Source organism: Symphalangus syndactylus, chromosome X (assembly GCF_028878055.3).
Source record: "Symphalangus syndactylus isolate Jambi chromosome X, NHGRI_mSymSyn1-v2.1_pri, whole genome shotgun sequence".
Taxonomy (NCBI): domain Eukaryota; kingdom Metazoa; phylum Chordata; class Mammalia; order Primates; family Hylobatidae; genus Symphalangus; species Symphalangus syndactylus.
The window spans coordinates 66155391-66182020 of NC_072447.2; the positions used below are offsets into that span (position 1 = coordinate 66155391).

General features: G+C 47.4%; 2 protein-coding genes across 12 annotated transcripts in view; both read left to right on the top strand.

Moving 5' to 3' along the window:
* The first annotated feature begins 442 nt into the window (after nucleotides 1-442).
* TSPYL2 (TSPY like 2) lies at nucleotides 443-7017 on the top strand. The gene is made up of 7 exons (XM_055268251.2): nucleotides 443-1786; nucleotides 3032-3109; nucleotides 3243-3354; nucleotides 3443-3588; nucleotides 3716-3810; nucleotides 4117-4790; nucleotides 6253-7017. The coding sequence occupies exons 1-7, from the start codon at nucleotides 974-976 to the stop codon at nucleotides 6414-6416; spliced, it is 2082 nt and encodes a 693-aa protein (XP_055124226.1). The 5' UTR covers nucleotides 443-973; the 3' UTR covers nucleotides 6417-7017.
* A 5798-nt stretch (nucleotides 7018-12815) lies between these two features.
* KANTR (KANTR integral membrane protein) overlaps nucleotides 12816-26630 on the top strand; it is a 75836-nt gene continuing 62021 nt past the window's right edge. For 9 of the 11 annotated variants that reach the window (XR_010119652.1, XR_010119645.1, XR_010119649.1 and 6 more), the window contains exons 1-2: nucleotides 12816-13002; nucleotides 13118-13192. The gene's annotated coding sequence lies outside the window, so the exon portion shown is untranslated. Of the gene's footprint in view, nucleotides 13003-13117; nucleotides 13193-13282; nucleotides 13657-26630 lie in introns of those variants that run through there. The other 2 variants (XR_010119653.1, XR_010119648.1) reach the window with 2 other exon arrangements.

Genomic DNA, 26630 nt, shown 5'->3' on the forward strand with positions numbered 1-26630 from the left:
ACAGAAGCGGGGGGGTGGGGGGTTGGGGGAAGGGGCAGAAGTGGGGGTGAGGGAAGGGACAGAGTTGGGGGATGGGGGTCAGAAGTAGGGAATGCGAGAGGGGCAGAAGGGGGGGTGAGGGAAGGGGCAGAAGCGGGGGGGTGGGGGAAGAGGCCGAAGTGGGGGATGTGGGAAGGGGCAGAAATGGAGGGTGGGGGAAGGGACAGAAGCGGGGATGGAAAAAGGGGCAGCAGTGGGGGATGGGAGAAGGGGCAGAAGCGGGGGTGGGAGAAGGGTCAGGAGCTGGGATGGGGGAAGGGGCAGGAGCCGGGATGGGGGAAGGGCCAGAAGCGGGGGTGGGGGAAGGAGCTGAAGGAAATGGGGGAAGGGGCAGATTTTAAAAGTGCGTAGTTGCTGAGGGGAGGGGGGTGGGGGGAACGATAACGAGGCTCTTCCAATTTCATGTGAGCACATCCTGCTCAGCGCCTGCGTTTGTTTTTCGTCTCGTTTTTTGGTCTTCAGAACCACTGGTACTTTTCCCATTGGATAAAACGCTGAGAGGGTGAGGGAGAGGGGCTTCTTCCCCAGCTTTCCTCGCAGCCAATCGCCCTGCAGTTTCCCTCCCGTCGCTGGGGGAGTCAGCCCGTTGATTGGCGGGCCCGAGGGGAGCCAATCGGAAACTGATGATGTGTGGTGTTGGCAAGCAGATTGCGTGAGAGCGGGCAGGGGTCGCGGGAGCGCGATCGCCGCCGCGGCGGCCGGCAGCCAATGGCCAGGCCGAGCGGACCCGTGCGTCAGGAGTGGGCGGGGCCTCGGCGATTGGCGCTGAGGGAGTAGAGCGGGCGCTGTGGGAGGGAACGCCAGAGCGAGGTGGTGAGGAGAGCTGGTTGCGTGAGTCTCCGCAGCTCTGCTTCCCAGTGCGACTAGCGGCAGCGACGCGGCTAAAAGCGAAGGGGCGAGTGCGAGTCCCCTGAGCTGTACGAGCGCGGTCGCCATGGACCGCCCAGATGAGGGGCCTCCGGCCAAGACCCGCCGCCTGAGCAGCTCCGAGTCTCCACAGCGCGACCCGCCCCCGCCGCCGCCGCCGCCGCCGCCGCCGCTCCTCCGACTGCCGCTGCCTCCACCCCAGCAGCGCCCGAGGCTCCAGGAGGAAACGGAGGCGGCACAGGTGCTGGCCGATATGAGGGGGGTGGGACTGGGCCCCGCGCTGCCCCCGCCGCCTCCCTATGTCATTCTCGAGGAGGGGGGTATCCGCGCATACTTCACGCTCGGTGCTGAGTGTCCCGGCTGGGATTCTACCATCGAGTCAGGGTATGGGGAGGCGCCCCCGCCCACGGAGAGCCTGGAAGCACTCCCCACTCCTGAGGCCTCGGGGGGGAGCCTGGAAATCGATTTTCAGGTTGTACAGTCGAGCAGTTTTGGTGGAGAGGGGGCCCTAGAAACCTGTAGCGCAGTGGGGTGGGGGCCCCAGAGATTAGTTGACCCGAAGAGCAAGGAAGAGGCGATTATCATAGTGGAGGATGAGGATGAGGATGAGCAGGAGAGTATGAGGAGCAGCAGGAGGCGGCGGCGGCGGCGGAGGAGGAAGCAGAGGAAGGTGAAGAGGGAAAGCAGAGAGAGAAATGCCGAGAGGATGGAGAGCATCCTGCAGGCACTGGAGGATATTCAGCTGGATCTGGAGGCGGTGAACATCAAGGCAGGCAAGGCCTTCCTGCGTCTCAAGCGCAAGTTCATCCAGATGCGAAGACCCTTCCTGGAGCGCAGAGACCTCATCATCCAGCATATCCCAGGCTTCTGGGTCAAAGCAGTATCCTTCTAATCGATACTCCATGGGTCAGAAGCCCGGGACAGGAAAGGGGAAGGTGGGGGAGGGACAGAAAAGGTAAAGCGGGTGGAGGAGAGCCAGAGGTGGGCATGAGCCCCCTATCGGAAGACGGACTAGACTGGGTGGAAGAGGGATGGAAGGAGGAGGGCAAAACAGCAGAGAAGCTGGACTGGAGATGATGGGGGGGGCGGGGCGGGCATAAAAACTGGACCACAGATGGGAAAGGGGCAAGAGGAGGAACATAGCATTAAAAAAAGGATCACAGATGATAAAAAGGGGGAAGGTAGTAAAGGGGCACACAGCAAAAAAATTTGACCAGAGATGGTGAAAGGAGGAGGGGAGGGGCACGTAGAAGATGAACTGACTCAGAGACCTAGAAGAGGGAGGGGAATGGCACACAGCACAGAAACTGCCCAGAAAGGGTGCTTGAGCCATACAGGGCTCTGTAAACCTAGATCTCTGCTTAAGATACTAGGAGACCCCAATCCTGGCTGGAGTGCCTGGCATTGGAGGGGAAGGGGCTAGAGAGGGGCTGGAGCCCCTGAAAGGTCAAGAGAGGGAGTGTCTAGGTATAGAGAAAAAGGAGTTAAATGAAGGAAAGAGGAGAGTAGATAGACACATATACATACATGTAACATGTTAGGAACATGAGTCTAACATCCTGATAGAATTATGTGGATACAGACCCTTAGCACCCTCATACGAAACAGCACATGGTAAGAGGCCCTTAGCACCCAGGCATACAATATCATTTGGACATAGGACCTCAGCTCCTAGACACAGTATTATTTGACCACAGGTCCTCACATGTAGACACATGGCATCACTTGACCACAAGCCATCAGAGCCATTCACACATCATGTGGACATGGACCTTCAACATCCATACATACAACAACATGTGACCATAGGCTCTCAGCAATCAGATACAGCATCACTTGGACATGGCCCTTCAGCCCCCAGACGTGCATTTTGTGAACACAAGCCTTCAGCACCCAGTGACATATACCACATGCGCATAGATTGTCAGCACCCTGCAGGGCCACCTAACAGAGGTTTATCGTGGGAATGAGTATGGGTTATGTCCCATGAGTCACTTGCTTCATACACACCACATAAACACAAAAGGAATCCTGCTCCAGCCTCTCTTACTATGTCCTGCCTGGCCTTCCCTCCCTCCCTTTCACGGAATAGTCAATCCTTGACCTAAACTGCTCCACTCATCAGTTCCTCAACCACCCCAGAATTTCAATTTTGATCAACCGACGTGATGAAGACATTTTCCGCTACTTGACCAATCTGCAGGTCAGGCCAGAGAGACATTTTTTAGTAGGACTGGGCACGAATCTGGTTCTTGGAGGTGAGGGGAGGTGGGTGGGAAGGGCCGTGGTTTTTGGGGGGGGGAGACAGATTCCACCATCACCCCCACCTGGAGCAGGTACAGGATCTCAGACATATCTCCATGGGCTACAAAATGAAGCTGTACTTCCAGACAAACCCCTACTTCACAAACATGGTGATTGTCAAGGAGTTCCAGCGTAACCGTTCAGGTAAGAGGCAGTCCCAGAGTAAATCCATGTCCCCCCCACCAATCTTGTCCTTGTTTTTTCCCATCCCCATAGCCTTCTCTCTCCCTAGGCCGGCTGGTGTCTCACTCAACCCCAATCCGCTGGCACCGGGGCCAGGAACCCCAGGCCCGCCGTCATGGGAACCAGGATGCGAGCCACAGCTTCTTCAGCTGGTTCTCAAACCATAGCCTCCCAGAGGCTGACAGGATTGCTGAGGTGGGGCCCTTCCTGGCATCACCAGAGAAGGCCTTGCTAGGCTTGTTCCTGGGTGCGTGGGGAATTAAGAGTAGGATCTGGAGCTTGTACTAATGGCTGTCTTATCCCTTCTCCCCTTTTTCAACAGATTATCAAGAATGATCTGTGGGTTAACCCTCTACGCTACTACCTGAGAGAAAGGGGCTCCAGGATAAAGAGAAAGAAGCAAGAAATGAAGAAACGGTAATGGGGGTTTGGTGGCTGAGACGTGGTTTGTTGGGGATGGGGAAAAGACTAGTGTAACACAGGATTTATGGAGCCAAAAAGGGACCTTTGAGATAATCACAGTGGAATATGTTTTACAAATGGGAAATCATGCCCAGAAATGGCTTGAGGTTACACAGTCGGGCAGAAGTGGGACTTTACCCACCCTTTCCCCATCCCTGGGATCCCTTATAGCCTACTGCTTCCCCAGTTACTTCCCACTTTTGAGTGCTATGGGTACACCTCTTCCACCAACCCCATACTCAGCCACAGCCTTCCCTACAGTAAAACCAGGGGCAGATGTGAGGTGGTGATCATGGAAGACGCCCCTGACTATTATGCAGTGGAAGACATTTTCAGCGAGATCTCAGACATTGATGAGACAATTCATGACATCAAGATCTCTGACTTCATGGAGACCACCGACTACTTTGAGACCACTGACAACGAGATAACTGACATCAATGAGAACATCTGCGACAGTGAGAGCCCTGACCACAATGAGGTCCCCAACGAGACCACTGATAACAATGAGAGTGCTGATGACAACGAAACCACTGACAACAATGAGAGTGCAGAGGACAACAATGAGAATCCTGAAGACAATAACAAGAACACTGATGACAATGAAGAGAACCCTGACAACAACAAGAACACTTACGGCAACAACTTCTTCAAAGGTGGCTTCTGGGGCAGCCATGGCAACAACCAGGACAGCAGCGACAGTGACAATGAAGCAGATGAGGCCAGTGATGATGAAGATAATGATGGCAACGAAGGTGACAATGAGGGCAGTGATGATGATGGCAATGAAGGTGACAATGAAGGCAGCGATGATGACGACAGAGACATTGACTACTATGAGAAAGTTATTGAAGACTTTGACAAGGATCAGGCTGACTACGAGGACGTGATAGAGATCATCTCAGACGAATCAGTGGAAGAGGGCATTGAGGAAGGTGAGCTAACCCCCCCCCCACCCTTGTCTTCCCTCTTTTCTTTTCTCAGAGCAAGCCTGGCCAAGGACAGGGTATCAAGGCATGAACACAATCTGCTTTTATGGAGGAAAGAAAAAGCATTCTGAGCAACTTTTTGAACAAAGGAAGTCCAGTGAACATTTAACTTAAAAATGTAACAAAACCCCAAAAAATCATTTTAGTCCTAGGTGACGGGTAGATGGTTGTAACAGCAAAAGATGAAGAGTACACAGAGATAGGAGACAGTGGGTGGAAAACTAAAAAGGACACTTCACATCGAGGTGGGGGAGTGGCAAAACACAGTGCATTTCAGCACAGTCTGTACCCGGCCTTGGCCTTTGGCGCATTCCCAGGCTTGTGTTGGGAGCAGAGCATGAAGTGAACAGTGTGCTCTCTGAGCCCAGAAAAGGGTGCAGCCAGTTCTACCTCAAGAATCGGCGGGGGGGGGGAGGAGAGCTAGAGGAAAAAGGTGACATTTGAATTGGAGGCTGCATTCACACTGAGGAGCATTATGGAGCATTCTCCGTGGAGTGGATCATCTGAACAAGGACCTGGAAGGGTGAAAATGCATCTTAGGTTGGGCGGGGTTTCCAAAATTATGTCCTGAGGATCACCAGATCTGAAAGCTGCTTCCTACAAAAGGTTTCAGTGGTCTTATATGTTGGACAAGTACTGCATATAGTAATACCCTCTTGTAGAGTCACATTAGCCTTAAAGGTTCTGAGAGTAACACCAGAATTATAAAGGTGCTGAGAAGTACTCAGATGGGAGGTGGAAGGGCAGCAAAGTCAACCACTCTTAGGGTTTTTTTGGCCATGGGGTCCCTGGCAAACTTCCATTGACGGAAAGGCCAGGGCACTAAGGGAAGAGGTATTGAATGAATGTGGAGCCTCAATCTAGACATGTTCAGATAGGAGAGGGAAACAGGGATTCTCAGTCCTCTTCCCCTCCCACCTGATGGCATCTCTTCTCTCAGAGAAGGGGAGGCAGAGCTATCTGTCCAGCCCTGAGGGTGGGAGTGGGGGTGGGGAATTGGGTTGAAGAACACAGACTGGGGCCTGTTTGGGTCAGACTGGGGGAAAGGAGCGAGGAAGCTGCCTGGAGATGAATAGGTTTATTCAGCTGAGGTCAGAGCTCAGGAAGAGAGACACGTTGACGAGTACAAGGGGGAGAAAAAGCTACTATCAGAGATGTATCAGTTTTGACTGGACAGAGGCAGGGAGCCCACACTGCCTTCCTGCCTCCCTCCAACTCCCTCTCATTCTGTGGGCTTGTTTGAGTACACCCACACACACTCTTGGCTGTTTGTTCCAAGCAGAGGCGCTTGGCAAGTTGTCCCAGGCCTCTAAAAGCCCTGGCTATGGGCTCTGTTCCCTTTTAGAGTGACACCTATCTGCTCATCTAACTGCATTCCTCCATTTCCCCTTGCTTCTCCCCTATGCAGGCATGGAGCAAGCTGAGGATATCTATGAGGAAGGAAACGATGAGGAGGAAGGAAGTGAAGATGTCTGGGAAGAAGGGGAAGATTCGGACGACTCTGACCTGGAGGATGTGCTTCAGGTCCCAAACGGTTGGGCCAATCCGGGGAAGAGGGGGAAAACCGGATAAGGGTCTTCCCCTTTTGGGGATCATCTCTCTGTATCCCCCACCCCCTATCCCATTTGCCCTCCTCAGCTAGGGCCACGCGGCCCCACATTGCACTTCTGGGGGGTGACCGACTTCGTACACGGGTTTAAAGTTTATTTTTATGGTTTAGTCATTGCAGAGTTCTTATTTTGGGGGGAGGGAAAGGGGGCTAGTCCCCTTCTTTTGGCCCTCTGCCCCCGCAGGCTTCTGTGTGCTGCTAACTGTATTTATTGTGATGCCTTGGTCAGGGCCCCTCTACTCACCTTCTCCCAGTCCGTTGTGGCCCCAGCCCCTCTCCCTGTGCTGTGTGGAGTGGACACCCTGACCCTCGAAGCGGGGAGGGCCGCTGTGGCCTTCGTCACAGCCGCGCAGTGCCCTTGGAGGCGCTGCTGCCACCCTCCTCTCCCAAGTTCTTTCTCCATCCCTTTCTTCTTCCCGCCGCGCCGCTAGCCCGCCTCGGTGTCTATGCAAGGCCGCTTCGCCATTGCGGTATTCTTTGCGGTATTCTTGTTCCCCTCCCCCAGAAGGCTCGCCTCTCCCCGTGGACCCTGTTAATCCCAATAAAATTCTGAGCAAGTTCAAAGTGCCGCTTCGAGTCTTTTGTTTAGCCTGGTGCCCCGGCCCCAGCGGTCAGTTTCTCTCAGGCCCACACGTAGTCGCCTGGCCTACGCAGTATCCTGCAACATGCTAGTTGCGGGGGTTTGGCGGGTGGGGGGCGAGCTCCGCCAGGCCGCAGAGACGTTGCGTCAGACCAATGCGGATCATCCTAGCCAATGGCAGGGCGAGGCTGAGGAAGCCCCTCCTCCTCCTGGCGCCCGCAGCAGACCCAGCCAGGTAGCAAAGGGCTTCCCACGCCTTCCCCTCTGGCGCATGCGTATTATCAGTGATTCATCTTTTAATTTATAGTGCGTCAAACCTTTCCTCGGGCTTAGAGTGAGCGGGGCGTGGGGAGCCAAAGGAATTCATTTTCCTCATTCGCATTTAGTAAAAATAAAACAAAAAACGACTTCGGTCCGGATATCACAGCCCAATTATGCAGGAGCGCTCTCTTGCCTTTGGGAGGGAGTGCAGAGTCCCTAGAGCTGGGCTTGGGGGAGAAGGCAGGAAACGATAGCTCAGGCAGAGAAGTATCCGTAAAGGAAAAACAAAGGGAAATTAACTATGTAACTGTGCGAAGGGGTGGAAACGTGGGGAGTTGGACATCTGAAAAACGGGCTTTATCCGGGAGACCTTGGAAAGGCTGAGTTATATTAAATTTAGATACACAAATTTTATCTCGATGGGCGCCAGAAATATTTCCCAGATTTGTTCTGGATCACAATAACTTTTATTCAGACATCCGAGTCGGTCTTTTATAACATATCTCCCGAACTTTCCATCCAACGCCTTTATTTTGCTGGAAGGCTTCAGATATGGTTAGATTTGCGTTTTAGAGAATGCCCTCTGCTGGCTGCCAGGAGAACTGACTGGAAGGAAGGAGAGCAGTAAGGAAATAGACGCTAGACCTCAGGTGGGATTGGCAAAATGGGGGCGGATATGAGAGGTTTTTAAAATAAACTTAATTTCAGAACAGTTTTAAATTTACAGAATTATTGTGAAGATAACAGAGAAGTCCCCTATGTCCCACAGCCAGTTTTCCTTATTAACAGTTTACGTTAGTGTGATACATTCGTCACAATGAACCAATATCAGTACATTATTATTAACTAAGGTCCATACTTTATTCCAATTTCCTTAGTTTTAACTTAATGTCCCTTTTCTGTCCCAGGATTCCATGCAGAATAGTACACTATATTTAGTCGTCTTGTCTCCTTAAGCTCCTCTTGGCTATGACACTCTCTCAGGCTTTCCTTGTTTTTGATGACCTGGAAGTCATTTGAGGAGTACTGGTCTGGTATTTTATAGAATGTCCCTTTTTTTTTTTTTTTTTTTTTTTTTTTTTTTTTTTTTTTTTTTTTTTGAGACGGAGTCTTGCTCTGTCGCCCAGGCTGGAGTGCAGTGGCGCAATCTCGGCTCACTGCAAGCTCCGCCTCCCGGGTTCACGCCATTCTCCTGCCTCAGCCTCTCCGAGTAGCTGGGTCTACAGGCGCCCGCCACCACGCCCGGCTAATTTTTTGTATTTTTAGTAGAGACGGGGTTTCACCGTGGTCTCGATCTCCTGACCTCGTGATCCGCCCGCCTCCGCCTCCCAAAAGAATGTCCCTTAATCAAGATTTGTCTGATGTTTTCTCTCATGATTAAACTGAGGATATGAGTTTGGGGAGGGAAGACCACAGAAGTCAAATGTCATTCTCACTAGATCATATCAAGGGCATGTACTATCAATGTGATTTATCACTGTTGATGTTAACTTTGATCACCTGGCTGAGGTAGTGTCCGTCAGGTTTCTCCACTATAAAGCTACTCCTCTTTCTCTTTGTCCATGCTGTACTCTTTGGAAGGAAGCCAAGTAAGTGCAGCCCGTGCTTAGGGAATGAGGAGTTATGCTCCATTTCCTTGAGAGGGAAGTATGTACATAAATTAATTGGAATTCTTCTGCAAGAGCAATTTGTCTATTCTATGAGAGCTTTTAAGATGTTGGACTCGACAGGCTTTAGATATGGAAGGAGAGGGGTTGAGAGGAGTCAAGATGACTGCCAGGTTGGTGTGAGACCTTTGGCAAGGCCCCTTCCCTCTCTGGGCCTCTTCTGTGAGATGGTTGGAATACCAGATCCTTGACATGTCTCTCCAATGATTCTGATAAATGTTTTGGGGGGGACAGAATGGAGGCTTTGATGTGCTGTCAGAGGTGGGTAGGGAAGACTGAGGCCCAGAAAGGGGAATGTCTTGCCCAAAGTAACACAATACCTCAAGGCCAGAGCTGAGAGTGCAGGATCCTATAGAAAAGAGACATCTACATGCAATATCTGGAGCCAACCCCAATGAGTATGCGGTGAAGAGGAGGGGAGGGGAAAGCAGCAGGGGCAAAGGCAATGGAGTAGGCCGGAGTAGGCCACAAAGAGGTCAACCTGCCAAAGGATCCCAGCCAATCAGAGCCAGAGTAGCCAGTCTGGTTACTCTTGCCTCAGTCTGCCCTACCTCACAACATGACTCTCCTTGTCCTCTGTAGAGGGCCTCAGTTTTCCCATCTATAAACTGAGGCTTATCGTGCACGGGGATCAGTCCAGGAGAAGCAACCTGCCTAAGGTCTCAAGACAGAGTCTAGCCTTGAAGCAGGTCTCTGAAGTCTGGCCTTCATTGTGCTCTTCCCTGATTCCTCTCTGTGCCCCCAATCAAATCCCCAGCCCCTCATCCTGGCATTTGAGACTCTTCTTCACCCACCCTGTTAGAGAGGGCCTCTGGTCTTCATCTTCAGAGATGCTCTTAAGAGTCAATCATAGTATTCTAATATAGTTGGCCAGGGTGCTCATGTCCTTGGCTGAGCCATGTGAGGACAGGATGTTCTTTGCCCAGAGTAACATCTTGTTCCCTGTGCCCTCACTCTTCAGTCTGGACCTCCGAAAGGGAGGGCTGTTCTAGGTCTTTAAAGTCACATCTAGCTCCAAGATACTGTCTTCGCTGAAGGCCAGATAAGACAGGCCCCACTGGCTGAGACCTTAAACAGAAACCAGGAGGATGAAGAGTCATGGGTCCAATGTGCCCTAGGGCCTGTTCCCATGTTGAAACTACTTGTCTTCATATGCTTCCTAGCTTGCCCTCGCTCCTTTGCAGCAGAGGGCTCTGCTCCTGGGTGGGAGGTTCCTGGGATTTCCTGGGACCAGACCTTTAAAGTGCTACCTACTTCTGTGAGCAGAATCGGATTGGCAGGGACAAAACTAGATTCAAGAATGTCCTTCCTTCTTAGGTGACCCAAAGGGCTGGCACTGGCTCCCCCAATTGGGGGTGTGCAGGATAGTTCGGAAAGAATCCTATTATTCATTCAGTAAACACTTATGAGTACCTACTGTGCGCCTGAAGTACTGAACTGGGTGATAGGGATACAGCAGGGAAACAAGATAGAGCAAGTCTTTTTTTTTTTTTCTTTGTTGCCCAGCCTGGAGTGCAGTGGCACAATCTCCACTCACTGCAAGCTCCGCCTGCCGGGTTCATGCCATTTTCCTGCCTCAGCCTCCCAAGTAGCTGGGACTACAGGCGCCTGCCGCTGCGCCCGGCTAATTTTTTGTATTTTTAGTAGAGACGGGGTTTCACCATGTTAGCCAGGATAGTCTCGATCTCCTGACCTCGTGATCAGCCCACCTCGGCCTCCCAAAGTGCTGGGATTACAGGCGTGAGCCACCACGCCCAGCTGATAGAGCAAGTCTTTTTCCTGCTGGAGCCTAGAGTTCAAGACAAATATTCTTAATATTTTTTGTGCCATGGACCCCTTTGGTGATCTAGTGAAGCCTAATGGGACCTTTTCTTTTTCTTTTCTTTTCTTTTTTTAGATGGAGTCTCACTCTTGTCGCTCAGGCTGGAGTGCAATGGTGCGATCTCGGCTCACTGCAACCTCCACCTCCTGGGTTCAAGCAATTCTCCTGCCTCAGCCTCCCGAGTAGCTGGGATTACAGGCGCCCACCACCACGCCTGGCTAATTTTGTATTTTTAGTAGAGACAGGGTTTCACCATGTTGGCCAGGCTGGTCTGGAACTCCTGACCTCGGGTGATTCACCTGCCTCCGGCCTCCCAAAGTTCTGGGATTACAGGCATGAGCCACCATGCCCCACCGGACCTTTTCTCAGAAAAAAAAAAAAAAAAAAAATTGTTTAAATTTATAAAATAAAATATCTAGAATTACAAAAGAAATTGATTACATTGAAATATAGTTATTAAAATATGGAAAAAGCAAACATGTGCTATAGTATAATCGTATATGTACTCCCCATTAGTCCATTAAATCATAAGATTTAATGGAGGGTCTAATGACTATCATGATTTTAAAATAATGATTGAAATTATATGATTTTCAAGAGATCTGCAACATCTATAATGTGATATGAAAATCTCTGATTTCTATTGGTGACAATCAGTACTGCTACTACTGCTGCTACTATGCCTAGTTACATTCTTTATTGAAAAATGCTAAATTTCAGTTAGAGGAGAGGGAAAATAAAGATGTAATTTTATTTTATTTTTTTGAGACGGAGTTTCACTCTTGTTGCCCAGGCTGGAGTGCAATGGTGCGATCTCGGCTCACCGCAACCTTCGCCTCCCAGGTTCAAGCGATTCTCCTGCCTCAGCCTCCCTAGTAGCTGGGATTACAGGCATGTGCCACCACGCCCGGCTAATTTTGTATTTTTAGTAGAGACGGGGTTTCTCCATGTTGGTCAGGCTGGTCTCAAACTCCGACCTCAGGTGATCCGCCTGCCTCAGCCTCCCAAAGTGCTGGGATTACAGGCATGAGTCACTGCGCCCATCCATAAAGATGTAAATTTGTTCCCATCCAAATTCATGGACCTCTCCAAACCCTGTCCCCAGCCTCCATTAGAGGTCTGTAGAATACAAATTAAGAACCCTTGCAAATAGGAGGGTCCTTCCCATCTCTCCTTCCTTCTTAAACAGCTTTCCTTTGGAAGCCTGGGATTTATTCTGGGTCTTACTGCGCCGACTGCCGGCGGTGTACGGTAAGAAGCCGCAAAGACGGGGCGGTGGTGGGGAGTGGTAGCGGGAAGAGGCTGGGCCGGAGTGCGCGAGGGGTGGGGCCTGGCTGTGTGACTTCAAGCCAGTCAGTTTGCCTCTCTGGGCCGTAAGTTCTGTCCGCCTGAACACTGGGAAAGAATTGGGAGGAGAGAACTTAATTATTTATGGCCCAGGCAACTCATTTATGTATGTCTTCTCATTTAATCCTCACACATTGTGAGGAAAATTTTAAAACATCTTTCCATTTCCAGATGGTTAAACTGAGGCTCCTAGCGAGGTTGTCACTTGACCAATGTCTCAGCAGGTATCAGGGACTGGTGGGTGACACGCCACATCCCCATAACCACCTCATCCTCCATGCATGGAATAAGGAACTCTGCTCACTTTGAGCGAGAGAAACCTGGCTTAGGAATCTCTGCAGGTGAGTGCGGAACTGTGAGAAACTGGGGGCAGAATCGCGTCTCTCAGCAGAGCGGTGGCAGTGCAAGGTGGCTTATGGAAGCCAGGCATCTCGATTGTTCAGTGACTTGGCGCCTGGCGTGCCTTCCGGCTTCGCGCCTGCGTATTCCCAACTAGGCCCCCTGAAGCCCTGTCGAATAGAACGGCAAAGGGCCATGACAAGCACTCCTTTCCTGGCCAATCCTATTAAAGGGTGGGCTTGGCTCTTTAACCAATCAAAGTCCCCCGAAGGGGCGGAGTTTTCCTCGGTTTGGCGCTAAGCCTCGGGGGTAAAAATAAAATGTTTCCATCCCCAGCCAATCCCTGGAAAGGCAGAAGGGCACTCCTCCAATGGGAGCCGGGGAGCCGTCGGTAGCGGCGTAGGCCCGTGCCCCTGCTCGCGCTGCAGCCCGTGGAAGGGTTCCGTCCAGTGTATCCTTCAGATCTTGCTGTAGGCCTCTCGTATCTGTGCGCGCGCGGCAGGGGCGGCGGCGGCGACGGCCGGAGGTGTACGGTGAGAAGCCATAAAGACGGGGCGGTGGGGGGAGTGGCAGCGGGAAGAGGCCGGCCGGAGCGCGCGAGGGGTGGGGCCTGCGCGAGCTTTTATTTGGGCGGCCTCTCAACCCTAGGTCAGCGGGTTGCGGAGGATCGTGCGGGTAGCAAAGGGAGGCCGAGTGCTCCTGCGGCTCCCAGACGGCAACCAGGTGAGTACCCTGCGGAGCGGTCGGTGCCCGTTGCTGCCCGCCGCGGCCCCACCTCCCACCCTCAGTGTCTTTCGAAACGGTTTCATGCAGGTCTGCAGCTCACGTGATCGTCTGCGTGCGTGTCTGTCTTTGCATCCCCTCTCCCATCTCTGTCTCTGTCTGTCCCACTTTTTGAGACGTCGTAGACATAAGATGCTGAATCCTGACCAGTTTAAACTAGCTGTGAGACCTTGAGCTATCTCCTTCACCAACCTGGGCCTCAGTTTCCTCATCTGTCAAATGGTGGTCTGATAATCTGTACCTGAGACAATGCATGTGCATTACTTTGCCCTGCACCCGGTCCTTAGAAAATTTTCAATAAATAATGACTATCTTGATTGAAAAGAATATTGTCTCTCTTGGTTTCTGTCTTTTCTCTGTCTCTGACCCTTCCTCCATTGGATCTTTCTGAATGCTTCTGTCTTTCTCTGTTACTGTTTTTCCTCTTTTTACCCGTCTCTTTCTCAACCCTAAAGAGGTTAGAGGTGCATAGTTTATAGCAATAGGTTTACCCCCGAGGACATGAGCTTAGCCTGGGGCTGCGACCTGTTCTGTGGGTAAAAAATGGAGCCTGGCTTTGGGTTGCTTCTGGTCTCATTGAAGAGAGAACTCTCTTTGCTCCCCAGCCTACTCTGTTAAACAGGTAGAGACACCCAAAGTTGGGAGCAACTTAGATTAAAAACCACTTTTTAATAGCCCCTTATCCTGTATGATGTTAGTCACCACAAGAAGCCCACAGATCTCCTGGTTACGTCTCCATACAGCCCTGGACATCCTATTTTCTGTTTCCATCCTGAAATCCTTTAACCAGGCCTTAAGGAACTCACCTTCAGTTATCAGCAAAATTCCTTCCATTCTCATCCTGGCTTCTGAATACTCCCTTTATTTTCTTGCTATACTTCGGTCGTTCTCATACCTGTTGGACCCAACATTGCTTTTTTTTTTTTTAATAAGGTGTATTTTGAAATGCCTCACTATTCTAAAATGAAATGGATAGAAAATAGAATCTGTCTAGACACATAATTCCCTGAAAACCAATATAATGCCCTAATTGTAATATAGAGAGTAGTAAAGGAAGAGTAATATATAATATTATATTATGCATATATTATGCATATATATGCAAAGACTGGGATATGACTCCACTAGAAGACATAATGAAATGGTCTTACACTTAATGATAGTGACAGCTACATGTGTGTTGATTGGTGATTCAGAAGCCACAGGTAGAGTGACACAGTTTTCCTAAATAATGAACAATTCTTCACAAAGTTCTAAACAAAACAATGTGGAAGAGTTTCTCAGTTTATATGGTTGTTAAATTTCTGGAAAAATCAGTATATGTTAATATCCATGATCAGACCCTCTTAATCTCCCTGACCTTATCTCCCACCACTCTCCCCCCTTGCTCACTCTATCTACCCATGCTGGCCGCCTTACTATTACTTGAACACCTTAGGCACACTTCTGCCTCAGGGGTTTTGCATTCCGTGTATCTGGAATGCTTTTTCCTCAAATACCCACAAGGCTCAGGCCCTTGCTTCCTTCAGGCCTCTACTCAGCTGTCACTTTCTCAGAGGGCCCCCCTGACCATCCTGTTTAAAATTGCAGCTCTCCCCTAATATGCCCCTGCTCTGTCTGTTGGTATTCTACACCTTTTTCAGTGTGGCATTAACTGCTTAGTATGTTTGCTGTTTATTGTCTGACTCTCCCACTCAATTATAAGCTCCAGAAGGGCAGGGATTTTTGTCTTTTTTGTTCTATGATATATTCCTATTACCTAAAATAGTGCTTGACACCTAGTAGACTTTCTCAATGAATGTTTGTTGAATAATAAAAGAACAAATGAACAGGTTTTTCACCTACATTACTGGTGAGATATTCTAAAGTTGTATGGGATGTGGTATGATTCTTTGTGGTGTGGAGCTGTCCTGTACACTGCAGAGGGCTGAGCATCCCTGGCCCATAGCTAGAGTTGTCACTGATGATCTCCAATTATTGTCACAGTCAAAAATGCCCCCCAAACAGGGCCGGGTGTGATGGCTCACGCCTGTAATCCCAGCACTTTGGGAGGCCAAGGTGGGCAGATCGCTTGAGTCCAGGAGTTCGAGACCAGCCTGGCCAACATGATGAAACCCTGTCTCTACAAAAAATACAAAAATTAGCCGGGTGTTGTGCACGCCTGTGGTCCCAGCTACTTGGGAGGCTGAGATGGGAGGATTGCTTGAGCCCAGGAGGCAGAGGTTACAGTGAGCCAGGATTGCACCACTGCACTCCAGCCTGGGTGACAGCGAGACCCTGTCTCAAAAAATAAAAAATGGGTCGGGCACTGTGGCTCACACCTGTAATCCCAGCACTTTGGGAGGCCGAGGTGGGTGGATCACCTGAGGTCAGGAGTTCGAGACCGGCCTGGCCAACATGGTAAAACCCTGTCTCTACTAATAATACAAAAATTAGCCAGGCCCAGGTGGTGGCGCATGCCTGTAATCCCAGCTACTCGGAAGGCTGAGGCAGGAGAATCACTTGAACCCAGGAGGCGGGTTGCAGTGAGCCAGCCTGGGCAACAAGAGCGAAACTTTGTCTCAAAAAAAAAGAAAAAAATGCCCTGAAACACCCTTTAATTGTCCAGCCCCCACCTCTCAGTGAGAACCACTGCTTAAGTAGCAGCCTGGCTTTCCCCTGAACACTCTATCCTCCCGGCAGCCCTCTCATACCCTTCTTACCGGGAGACTGGGTAGTGAGGGTGAGGGTGGGTGTGCTTGTTCCTAGTTACCCTTTCCAGACATTCTCCCTCCTCAAACAACACTTTTTTCACTTGTTTTAAGATTTTTTTTTTTTTTTTTTGAGACGGAATCTCACTCTGTCACCCAGGCTAGAGTGCAGTGGCACAATCTTGGCTCACTGAAGCCTCCGCCTCCCAGGTTCAAGTGATTCTCCTGCCTCAGCCTCCCTAGTAGCTGGGACTACAGGCATGCACCACCACGCCTGGCTAATTTTTGTATTTTTAGTAGAGACAGCATTTCACCATGTTGGCCAGGCTGGTCTTGAACTCTAACCTCAAGCGATCCACCCGCCTTGGCCGCCCAAAGTGCTGGGATTACAGGTGTGAGCCACCGGGCCCAGCCAAGAATTTTTAAACTTAAAATAATTTCAAACTTTTAAAAAGCTTCAAAAATTATACAAGAATTCTCATATATTCGTCACTTAGATTCCCCACATGTTAAGAAATTATATAATTACAGGCTGCCACAAACCTTCAATTAGTAAAAGACACAGTATCTGTGAAGTGCAGTAAAGTGCAGCACAATAAAATGAGGTATTGCCTGTACTCTTAACGAAACTACAGGGTTTATTTAGATTACATCAGTTTTTCACTAGTGCCACTTTTCTTTTCAAGGATTCAGTTCAGGCTCCCACATTACATTTAGTTATCATGCCTCCTTAGGCTCTTCCAATATGGAACAGTTCTTGAGTCTTTCTTTGTCTTTTATGATTTTGATCATTTAGAAGACTCCTGGACAGTTATTTCATAGAATTTGGGTTTGTCTCAAGTTTCACTGTGATTATATTCAAGTTATGTAATTTTGGTGAGAATACCGCATTAGAGAAGTTACGTCTTCAGTGCTTCCTATCAGGAGGCATGTGATGTCATTTTGTCCTGATACTGGGTTTGTTGACTTTGAGTCCTTGTTTAAGGTGGTGTCTGTCAGGTTTTTCCACTATAGTTCCCCTTTTTTCCTTCGTAAAATACGTTGGGATTATATAAATATCAACAACCCTGTTATAAATCTCATATCATCAGAATATACCATCAGCTACCACTCTGTATCATCATATACAGACATACACCCATATCTGCCCGTCATTACCATTTCTAGATGAGTTTAGCTATGATCTCACTGTCATTCTCTTTAACACTGGTCCAGTCCTAATTCTTGGTGATTTTAATATCTCTGTAGCTGATCCTTCCAATATTTTCATCTATCAGTTCTGTGATTTGCCACCCTACAATGATCCTGCCTTTTAACCCCACCTCAGCTACCTACTCCAATAGTCTGACCCTTGTCTTTTTTTTTTTGAGACGGAGTCTCACTCTGTCACCCAGGCTGGAGTGCAGTGGTGCAATCTCAGCTCACTGCAGCCTCCGCCTCCTGGGTTCAAGTGATTTTCCTGCCTCAGCCTCCAGAGTAGCTGAGATTACAGGCGCCTGCCACCACGCTCAGCTGATTTTTGTAGAGACAGCGTTTCACCATGTTGGCCAGGCTGGTCTCGAACTCCTGACCTCAAGTGATCTACCCGCCTGGGCCTCCCAAAGTGCTGGGATTACAGGTGTGATCCACTGCACCAAGCCTGACCCTTGTTGTTGTCAGTACCTGTGACTGCATTGTTTTCATATTCTCAGTTTCAGGCATCCTGTTCTCTAGCCAGTACCTCTTATTTTTCTAGCTCACACCTACTAGTACTCCAACTCCAGCAATCCCTCAATCCCACTGGGACTGAACATTTTCAATCCCTTTCACTTCCCCCATGCTCCCATGTCCCTCCTTTAATCAGCTTAGATTCCATGACCCATCATTACAATCATTCCTGGGCGGACAGTCTCACTTCCCTTCACCCTCTGCCACTTCAGCGTACTTACCATCCACTTTACCGGGCACTGCCTCAGCCCTGGTTAAATCCAGCTCTCTACCTGCTCCATTGCATTTCCTTTCCTACCCTCCTAGATGATGATTGTTTCATACCTTCTCTCCTGAAATCCTCAACATTTCCTCCCCTGTCCTTACACTCAGGCTTCCTAATTGACTGAAAAAATGAAAACCATTGGAATAAAACATCTGCAGATTCCCACCACCACATCCAACCACCACACAGCATCTGTATCCACATACTCTGCCTTCTTTTCTGTTCTACATAAGCTGCTCCTACTGTCATCAAAATCCAGTCTCTCCACTTTGGCACTCCATCCCATCCTCTCTCACCTACTTGAGGACACGGTTCCACCAGTTTTCCCCTCTCTCTACAAGATCATTCTTACTAGCACACAGACATTCTATTACTTCTTCCATCTTTTCGTTGCAACTTCATTGAGATACATGTCGCATACCATCTAATTCACCTTTTATTTATTTATTTTTGAGACAGGGTCTTACTGTATTGCCCAGGCTGGACTTGAACTCCTGGGCTCAAGTGATCCTCTGGCCTCAACCTCCTGAGTAAAATTCACCCTTTTAAAGGGTACTGTTAAAATAAGAATAAATATCATTATAAATAAATAAACAAAAGTATACTGTTCAGTAGTTTTATTTATCTTTATTTTTTGAGACAGACTCTCGCTCTGTCACCCAAGCTGGAGTGCAATGGTACAATCTCGGCTCACTGCAACTTCTGTCTCCCGGGTTCAAGTGATTCTCCTGCCTCAGCCTCCCGAATAACTGGGATTACAGGCGCACACCACCATGCCTGACTAATTTTTGTATTTTTAGTAGAGACGGAGTTTTGCCATGTTGGCCAGGGTGGTCTCAAACTCCTGACCTCAAGTGATCCACCCGCCTCGGCCTCCCAAACATGGTCAATTTTAGAACACTTCACCCCCCCACCCCCACCAAAGAAGCTTCATACTCATTAGCAGTCACTTCCCATTAGTCTTCTCCCCAGTCCTAGCCACCCACTAATATACTTTCTGTCTCTATCTAGAGATTTGTCTATTCTAGATATTCCACATAAATGAGATCATACAAGATACTGGTCTTGCTGGCTGGCTTCTTTTGCTTAGCATAATGTTTTGAGGTCCATCCATGCTGTTGCATGTATCATTCCTTCCTATTGTCAAATAATATTCTGTTGTATGGATCTACCTCCATTCCTCAGTTGGTCAGTTCAGTTGCTTTCATGTTGGCCAATATGACTAATGTTTCTCTGAACGTGGAGTGGAATTGCTGTCATATGATGGCTCTATGTTTAACTTTTTTTTTTTCTTTTTGAGACAGGGTCTCACTCTGTCACCCAGACTGGAGTGCAGTGTCCCAATCTTGGCTCACTGCAACCTCCGCCTCCTGGGCTCAAGTGATCCTCCCCCTTCAGCCTCCTGAGTGGCTGGGACCATGGGCACGTGCCACCACACCTGGCTAATTTTTGTATTCTTCGTAGAGATGGGGTTTTGCCATGTTGCCCAGGCCGGTCTTGAACTCCTGGGCTCAAGTGATCTGCCCTCCTCGGCCTCCCAAAGTGCTAAGATTATAGGTATGAGCTGTGGTGCCCCACCTTATGTTTAACTTTTTGAGGAGCTATCAAACTGTTTGCAAAAGTAGCGATGCCATTTTACAGTCCTATCAGCAATGTATGAAGGTTCCAATTTCTCCATATCCTCATCAACACTTTTGTTTGTCTTTTTTATTTTAGCCATCCTAGTGAGTATGAAAGTGGTGTCTCATTGTAGTTTTGATTTTCATTTCCCTAACAACTCATGATATTGAATGTCCTTTTATATGCTTGTATATCTTTGGAGAAATGTCTATTCAAATTCTTAGCCCATTTTTAATTGGATTATGTGTCTTTTTATTATTGAGTTGCAAGACTTCTTTTTTTTTTTTGGAGACAGAGCCTTACTCTGTCACCCAGGCTGGAGTGCAGTGGCGTGATCTTGGCTTACTTCAACCTCCGCCTCCTGGGTTCAAGCAATTCTCCTGCCTCAGCCTCCTGAATAGCTGGGACTACAGGCACACGAGGACACACCTGGCTAATTTTTTTTTTTTTTTTTTGTATTTTAGTGGAGATGGGGTTTCACTGTGTTGCCCAGGCTGATCTCAAACTCCTGAGCTCAGGCAATCCACCTGCCTCGGCCTCCCAAAGTGCTAGGATTACAGGCATGAGCCACTGCACCTGGCCAGGACTTCTTTATATATCTGGATATAAGTCCTTTGTCAAATAATATGAATTATAAATATTTTCTCCCATTCTGTGGGTTCTTTTCATTTTATTGATGGTATCTTTTGATGTACAGTAGGTTTTAATTTCAGTGATGTCCAGCTTACCTACTTTGTTGTAACTTGGGCATTTGGTGTTATATCCAATAAATCATCGCCTAACTCAGGGTGACAAAGATTTATTCCTATGTTTTCTTCTAGGAATTTTATCGTTTTAGCTCTTACATTTAGAACAATGATCCATTTTGAGTTATTTTTGTTTCAAGACAGGGTCTTGTTCTGTCACCCAGACTGGAGTGCAGTGGCATGATCACAGCTCACTGCAGCTTTGACCTCTTAGGCTCAAGTGATCCCCCCACCTCAGCCTCCTGAGCAGCTGACACTACAAGTGTGAGCCATCACACCTAGCTAATTTTTGTATTTTTTGTAGGGATGAGGTCTCTCTATATTGCCCATGCTGGTCTCGAACTCCTAGGCTCAAGTGATCCTCTCACCTCAGCCTCCCAAAGTGCTGGGATTACAGACATACTGTACCCAGCCCATTTTGAGTTAATATTTGTGTATAGTGTGAGAGTAGGGGTACAGGTTTATTCTTCTGACGTGGATATCTAGTTTTCTCCGCACCTTTTGTTGAAAAATATTCTTTTTACCATTGGATTGTCTTGGCAACCTTGTCAAAAATCAGTTGACCATAGACCAGGCATGGTGACACCCATCTGTAGTCCCAGCTACTAGAGAGGCTGAAGCAGGAGGATCACTTTAGCCCAGGAGTTCAGCGCCAACCTGGGCAACATAGTGACACCCCATCTCTGAAAAAAATAAAGAATTGACCATAAAACATAAACATAAAGGTTAACTTCTGGACTCTTAATTCTATTCCATTGATTTGCATGTCTGTCACTATGCTAGACCACACTGTCTTAATTACTGTAGTTGTAGTAAGTTTTGAAGTCAAGAAGTGAGAGTCTTCCAACTTTGTTCTTTTTCAAGATTGTTTTGGCTATCCTTGCATTTTCATACGAATTTTAGGATCAGCTTTCCAATTCTTTCTTTTTTTTTTCTTTTACAGATAGGCTCTTTCTCTGTTGCTCAGGCTGGAGTGCAATGGTGTGATCATACTTCACTGCAGCCTTGAACTCCTGGGCTCAAGTGATCCTCTTTGTTTTTTGTTTTTGTTTTTTTTGTAGAGACAGGGTCTTGCTTTGTAGCCCAAGCTGATATCAAACTCCTGGCTTCAAACAATCCTCCTGCCTCGTCCTCCCAAAGTGCTGGGATTACAGGCATGATCTACCAAACTCAGCAGCTTGTCAATTTCTTTAAAAAAAAAAAAAAAAAAAACAGCTGAAATTCTTATAAAGATTATGTTGAATCTATATATCAACTTGGGGGGTATTGCCATTTAACAATATTGTCTTCTAGTCTGTGAACATGGGATTTATTTAGATCTTTAATTTCTTTCAGGAGTGTTTTATAGTTTTCAGTGTACAAGTCTTGCAGTTCCTTTGTTAAATTTATTCCTAGGCATTTTATTCTTTTTGATACTACTTTAAAATGGAATGTTTTTTAATTTTTAAAAATTTTTAATTTCCTCATGCTTTTATCTCAGAGTCAGGGGTTTGTTTTTTAGAGACAGGGTCTTGCTCTGTTGCTCAAACTAGAGTGCAGTGGCTCCATCATAGCCCACAGCAGCCTTGAACTCATGGGATTACAGGTGTGAACCACTGCACCTAGCTGGACTTTTTCTTTTTTTCTTTTTTTTGAGATGGAGTCTCACTCTGTCACCCAGGCTGGAGTGCAGTGGTGTGCTCTCAGCTCATTGCCACCTCCGCCTCCCGGATTCAAGCAATTCTCCTGCCTCAGCCTCCGGAGTAGCTGGGATTACAGGCACCTGCCACTACACCCAGCTAGTTTTTTGTATTTTTAGTAGAGACAAGGTTGCACCATGTTGGCCAGGCTGGTCTGGAACTCCTGACCTCGTGATCTGCCTGCCTCGGCCTCCCAAAGTGCTGGGATTACAGGCACGAGCCACCGCGCCCGGCCTTCAGATTTTTTCTTAAATTTTTTTTTTTTTTTTTTTTTTTTTTTTGAGACAGAGTCCCACTCTGTCACCCAGGCTGGAGTGCAGTGGTGTGATCTCAGCTCACTGCAACCTCTGCCTCCCGGGTTCAAGCAATTCTTGTGCCTCAGCCTCCCAAGTAGCTGGGACTACAGGTGCATACCACCACACCCAACTAATTTTTGTATTTTTAGTAGCGATGGGGTTTTGCCATGTTGGCCAGGCTGGTCTCGAACTCCTGGCCTCAAGTAATCCACCCGACCTCAGCCTCCCAAAGTGCTGGGATTACAGGCATGAGCCACTGCACCCAGCCCTTAATTTCATTTTTTGATTGTTCATTGCTAGTGCATAGAAATACAATTGATTTTTGTTTATTGATCCTCTATCATATGGCATTGCTGAACTTGTTAGTTCAAATAGTTTTTTGGTGGATTCCTTGGGATTTTTTAATATACAAGATCATATTATCTCTAAATAGAGATAGTTTCACTTTTTTCTTTCCTGTCTGAATGCCTTTTGTTTTTTTGAGGCAGGGTCTTGCTCTGTAACCCAGGCTGCAGTGTAGCGGTGTGATCATAGCTCACTGCAACCTCGAACTCTTGGGCTCAAGCAATCCTCCCATCTCAGCCTCCCAAGTATGTAGGACTACAGGTGCACACCACCACACCCAGCTAATTTTTAATTTTTTTGTAGAGACAAGGGTCTTACTATGTTGCCCAGGCTGGTCTCAAACTCCTAGATTCAAGCAGTCCTTTCACTTCAGCCTCCCAAAGTGCTGGGATTACCAGCTTTGTTCTTTTTGCTCCAGATTACTTTGGCTATTTGGTGTCTTTTGTGGTTTATACAAATTTTAGTATTTTCTGTAAAAAATGACATGGAACTTTTATAGAGATTGCATTAAATTTGTAGATGATTTTGAGTAGTATGGACATATAAACAATACTAATTTTTCCAATTCATGACCACAGGATATCTTTCCATGTGTTTGTATCATCTTCAGTTTCATTCATCAATGTCTTACGGTTTTCAGGGTACACGTCTGTTACCTCCTTGGTTAAATTTATTCCTAAGTTTGTTTTTTGTTGTTGTTTTGTTTTTGTTTTGAGATGGAGTTTCGCTCTTGTTGCCCAGGCTGGAGTATGCAGTGGCATGATCTCATCTCACTGCAACCTCCGCCTCCCAGTTTCAAACGATTCTCCTGCCTCAGCCTCCCGAGTAGCTGGGATTACAGCTGCTAATTTTGTATTTTTAGTAGAGATGGGGTTTTGCCATGTTGGCCAGCCTGGCTTCGAACCCCTGACCTCAGGTGATCCACCCGCCTCGGCCTCCCAAAGTGCTGGGATTACAGGCGTGAGCCACCGCGCCTGATTATTCCTAAGTATTTTACTTTTTTTCTGTAGCTATTGTAAATGGGATTGCTTTCTTGATTTCTTTTGCAGATAGTTTGTTGTTAGTGTATAGAAATGCTACTGATTTTTGTATGTTGATTTTGTATCCTGCAACTTTACTGAATTTATTTGTTCTAACAGTTTTCTTTTTTCTTTTTTTTTTGGAGACAGAGTCTCACTGTATCGCCCAAGCGGGAGTGCAGTGGAATGTTCTCAGCTCACTGCATCCCCTGTCTCCTGGGTTCAAGCAATTCTCATGCCTCAGCCTCCCGAGTAGCTGGGACTATAGGCGTGTGCCATCATGCCTGGCTAAGTTTTATATTTTTTAGTAGAGATGGGGTTTCACCATGTTGGCCAGGGTGGTCTCGAACTCCTGGCCTCAAGCCATCTGCCTGCCTCGGCCTCCCAAAGTGCTGGGATTACAGGCATGAGCCACTGCACCCAGGCTTGTTCTAACAGTTTTTTGGTGGAGTCTTTAGCATTTTCTATATATAAGATTGTGTCGTCTGCAAATGGGAACAATTTTACTTCTTCCTGTCCAATTTGGGTGCCTTTTATTTCTTTCTCCTGACTTATTCCTCTGGCTGGAACTTCTAGCATCCTGTAGAATAGAGTTCCTCATCTTAAAGGAAAGGCTTTCAACTTTTCACCATTGAGTATGATGGTAGCTGTGGGTTTGTTATATATGGTATTTATTATGTTGAGGTACATTTCTCCTATATCTAGTTTTTTGAGTTTTTATCATGAAGGGATATTGAATTTTGCCAAATGCTTTTTCTGCATCTATTGGCATATGGTTTTTTTCTTCATTCTGCTAATTTGCATGTGTTGAACCAACCTTGCATCCTTGTGATAAATCCTACTTGATCATAGTAAATGATCCATTTAATGTACTGTTAAATATGGTTTCCAGTACTTTGTTGAGGATTTTTGCTTCTCTGTTCATCAGGGATATTGGCCTGTAATTTTCTTTTCCTCTAGTGTCATTGTCTGTCTTTGGTATCGGGGTAATGCTGGCCTCATAAAAAGAGTTTGGGGCCGGGCGTGGTGGCTCACGCTTGTAATCCCAGCACTTTGGGAGGCCGAGGCGGGCGGATCACGAGGTCAGGAGATCGAGACCACAGTGAAACCCCGTCTCTACTAAAAAATACAAAAAAAAAAATTAGCCGGGCGTGGTGGCGGGCGCCTGTAGTCCCAGCTACTCAGAGAGGCTGAGGCAGGAGAATGGCGTTAACCCGGGAGGCGGAGCTTGCAGTGAGCCGAGATTGCGCCACTGCACTCCAGCCTGGGCGAAAGAGCGAGACTCCATCTCAAAAAAAAAAAAAAAAAAAAAAGAGTTTGGGGCCGGGCGCAGTGGCTCACGCCTGTAATCCCAGCACTTTGGGAGGCCAAGGCAGGTGGATCACAAGGTCAGGAGTTTGAGACCAGCCTGACCAACATGGTGAAACCCCGTCTCTACTAAAAATACAAAAATTAGCCGGGCGTGGTGGCGTGCGCCTGTAATCACAGCTACTCAGGAGGCTGAGGCAGGAGAATTGCTTGAATCCGGGAGGCGGAGGTTGCAGTGAGCCGAGATTGCGCCACTGCACTCCAGCCTGAGTGACGGAGCGAGACTGTCTCAAAAAAAAAAAAAGAGTTTGGAAGTATGCCGCCTTCTTCAGTTTTTTGGAAGAGTGTGAGAATGACTGATATTACTTCTTTATTTTATAAATTGTATTTATTTACTTATTTTTGAGACAGAGTCTTGCTCTGTCACCCAGGCTAGAGTGCAGTGGTGCAATCATAGCCCACCACCTCAACGTCCTGGGCTTAAGCAGTCCTACCGCCTCAGCCTCCTGAATAGCTGCAACTAGAGGCATGCAACGACCACGCCCAGCTAAGTTTTAAATATTTTTTGTAGAGATGGGGTCTTGCTATGTTGCCCAGGCTGGTGTCAAACTCCTCCCTTGAACTCAAGCAGTCCTCCTGCCTCGGCCTCCCTAAAGTGCTAGGAGTGCAGGCTTGAGCCACCACACCCAACCTAAAACATCTTGTAACTGGCTATTTTAAGCTGGTAACAACTTAACTTTGAGTGCGTTAAAAAACTCTACACTTTCACTCCACCTCCTCACCACATTTTATGGTTTTGATGGTATAATTTATTTCTTTTTATAATGTGTTTTTATCTGTTAACAAATTATTGTAGATATTATTTTAATAATTTTACCTCTTAACTTTTATGCTACATGTTTAAGCAGTCTGTACACCACCATTACAGTATTATAGTATTCTGAATTTGACTGTATACTTACTTTTACCAGTGAGTTTTATACTTTCATATGTTTTCGTGTTACTAATTAGCATTCTTTTCTTGAAGCTTGAAAAACTCTCTTTAGGACAGAGGTGTCCAAGGGAATGAATACTGTCATGAGTTCTTAGTTTCTGTTTCTGGTTGAGCCAGTTAAGCCCCTTCCTCATCCCGCTTTTTTGCTTATTACTAGACACAGAAACTAAAAACCGTGGCTTCAGGCTGCTAAAAACTTACAGAACAACAAAATAAGGCGGGTTAGACAAGCTAACTTTAGCATTTCTTGTAAGACAGATCTGGTGGCAATGAACTCCCTCAGCTTTTGTTTGTCTTGGAAAGTCTCTTGTCTCTCCTTCATTTCTTGTTTTTTAATTATTAGTTTTTTAAATTTCAGTTGGTTTTGGGGGAACAGGTGGTGGTTGGTTACATGGGTAAATTCTTTAGTGGTGAATTCTGAGATTTTGGTGTACCCATCACCCAAGCAGTATACACTATACCCAATGTGTAGTCTTTTATCCCTCACGCCCTCCCACCCTTTCCCCCGAGTCCCCAAAGTCCATTGTGTCATTCTTATGCCTTTGCATCCTCATAGCTTAGCTCCCACTTATGATTGAGAACATACAATGTTTGGTTTTCCATTCCTGAGTTACTTCACTTAAAATAATGGTCTCCGATTCCATCCAGGTTGCTGCGAATGCCATTATTTCATTCCTTTTTTATGGCTGAGTAGTATTCCATGGTATAC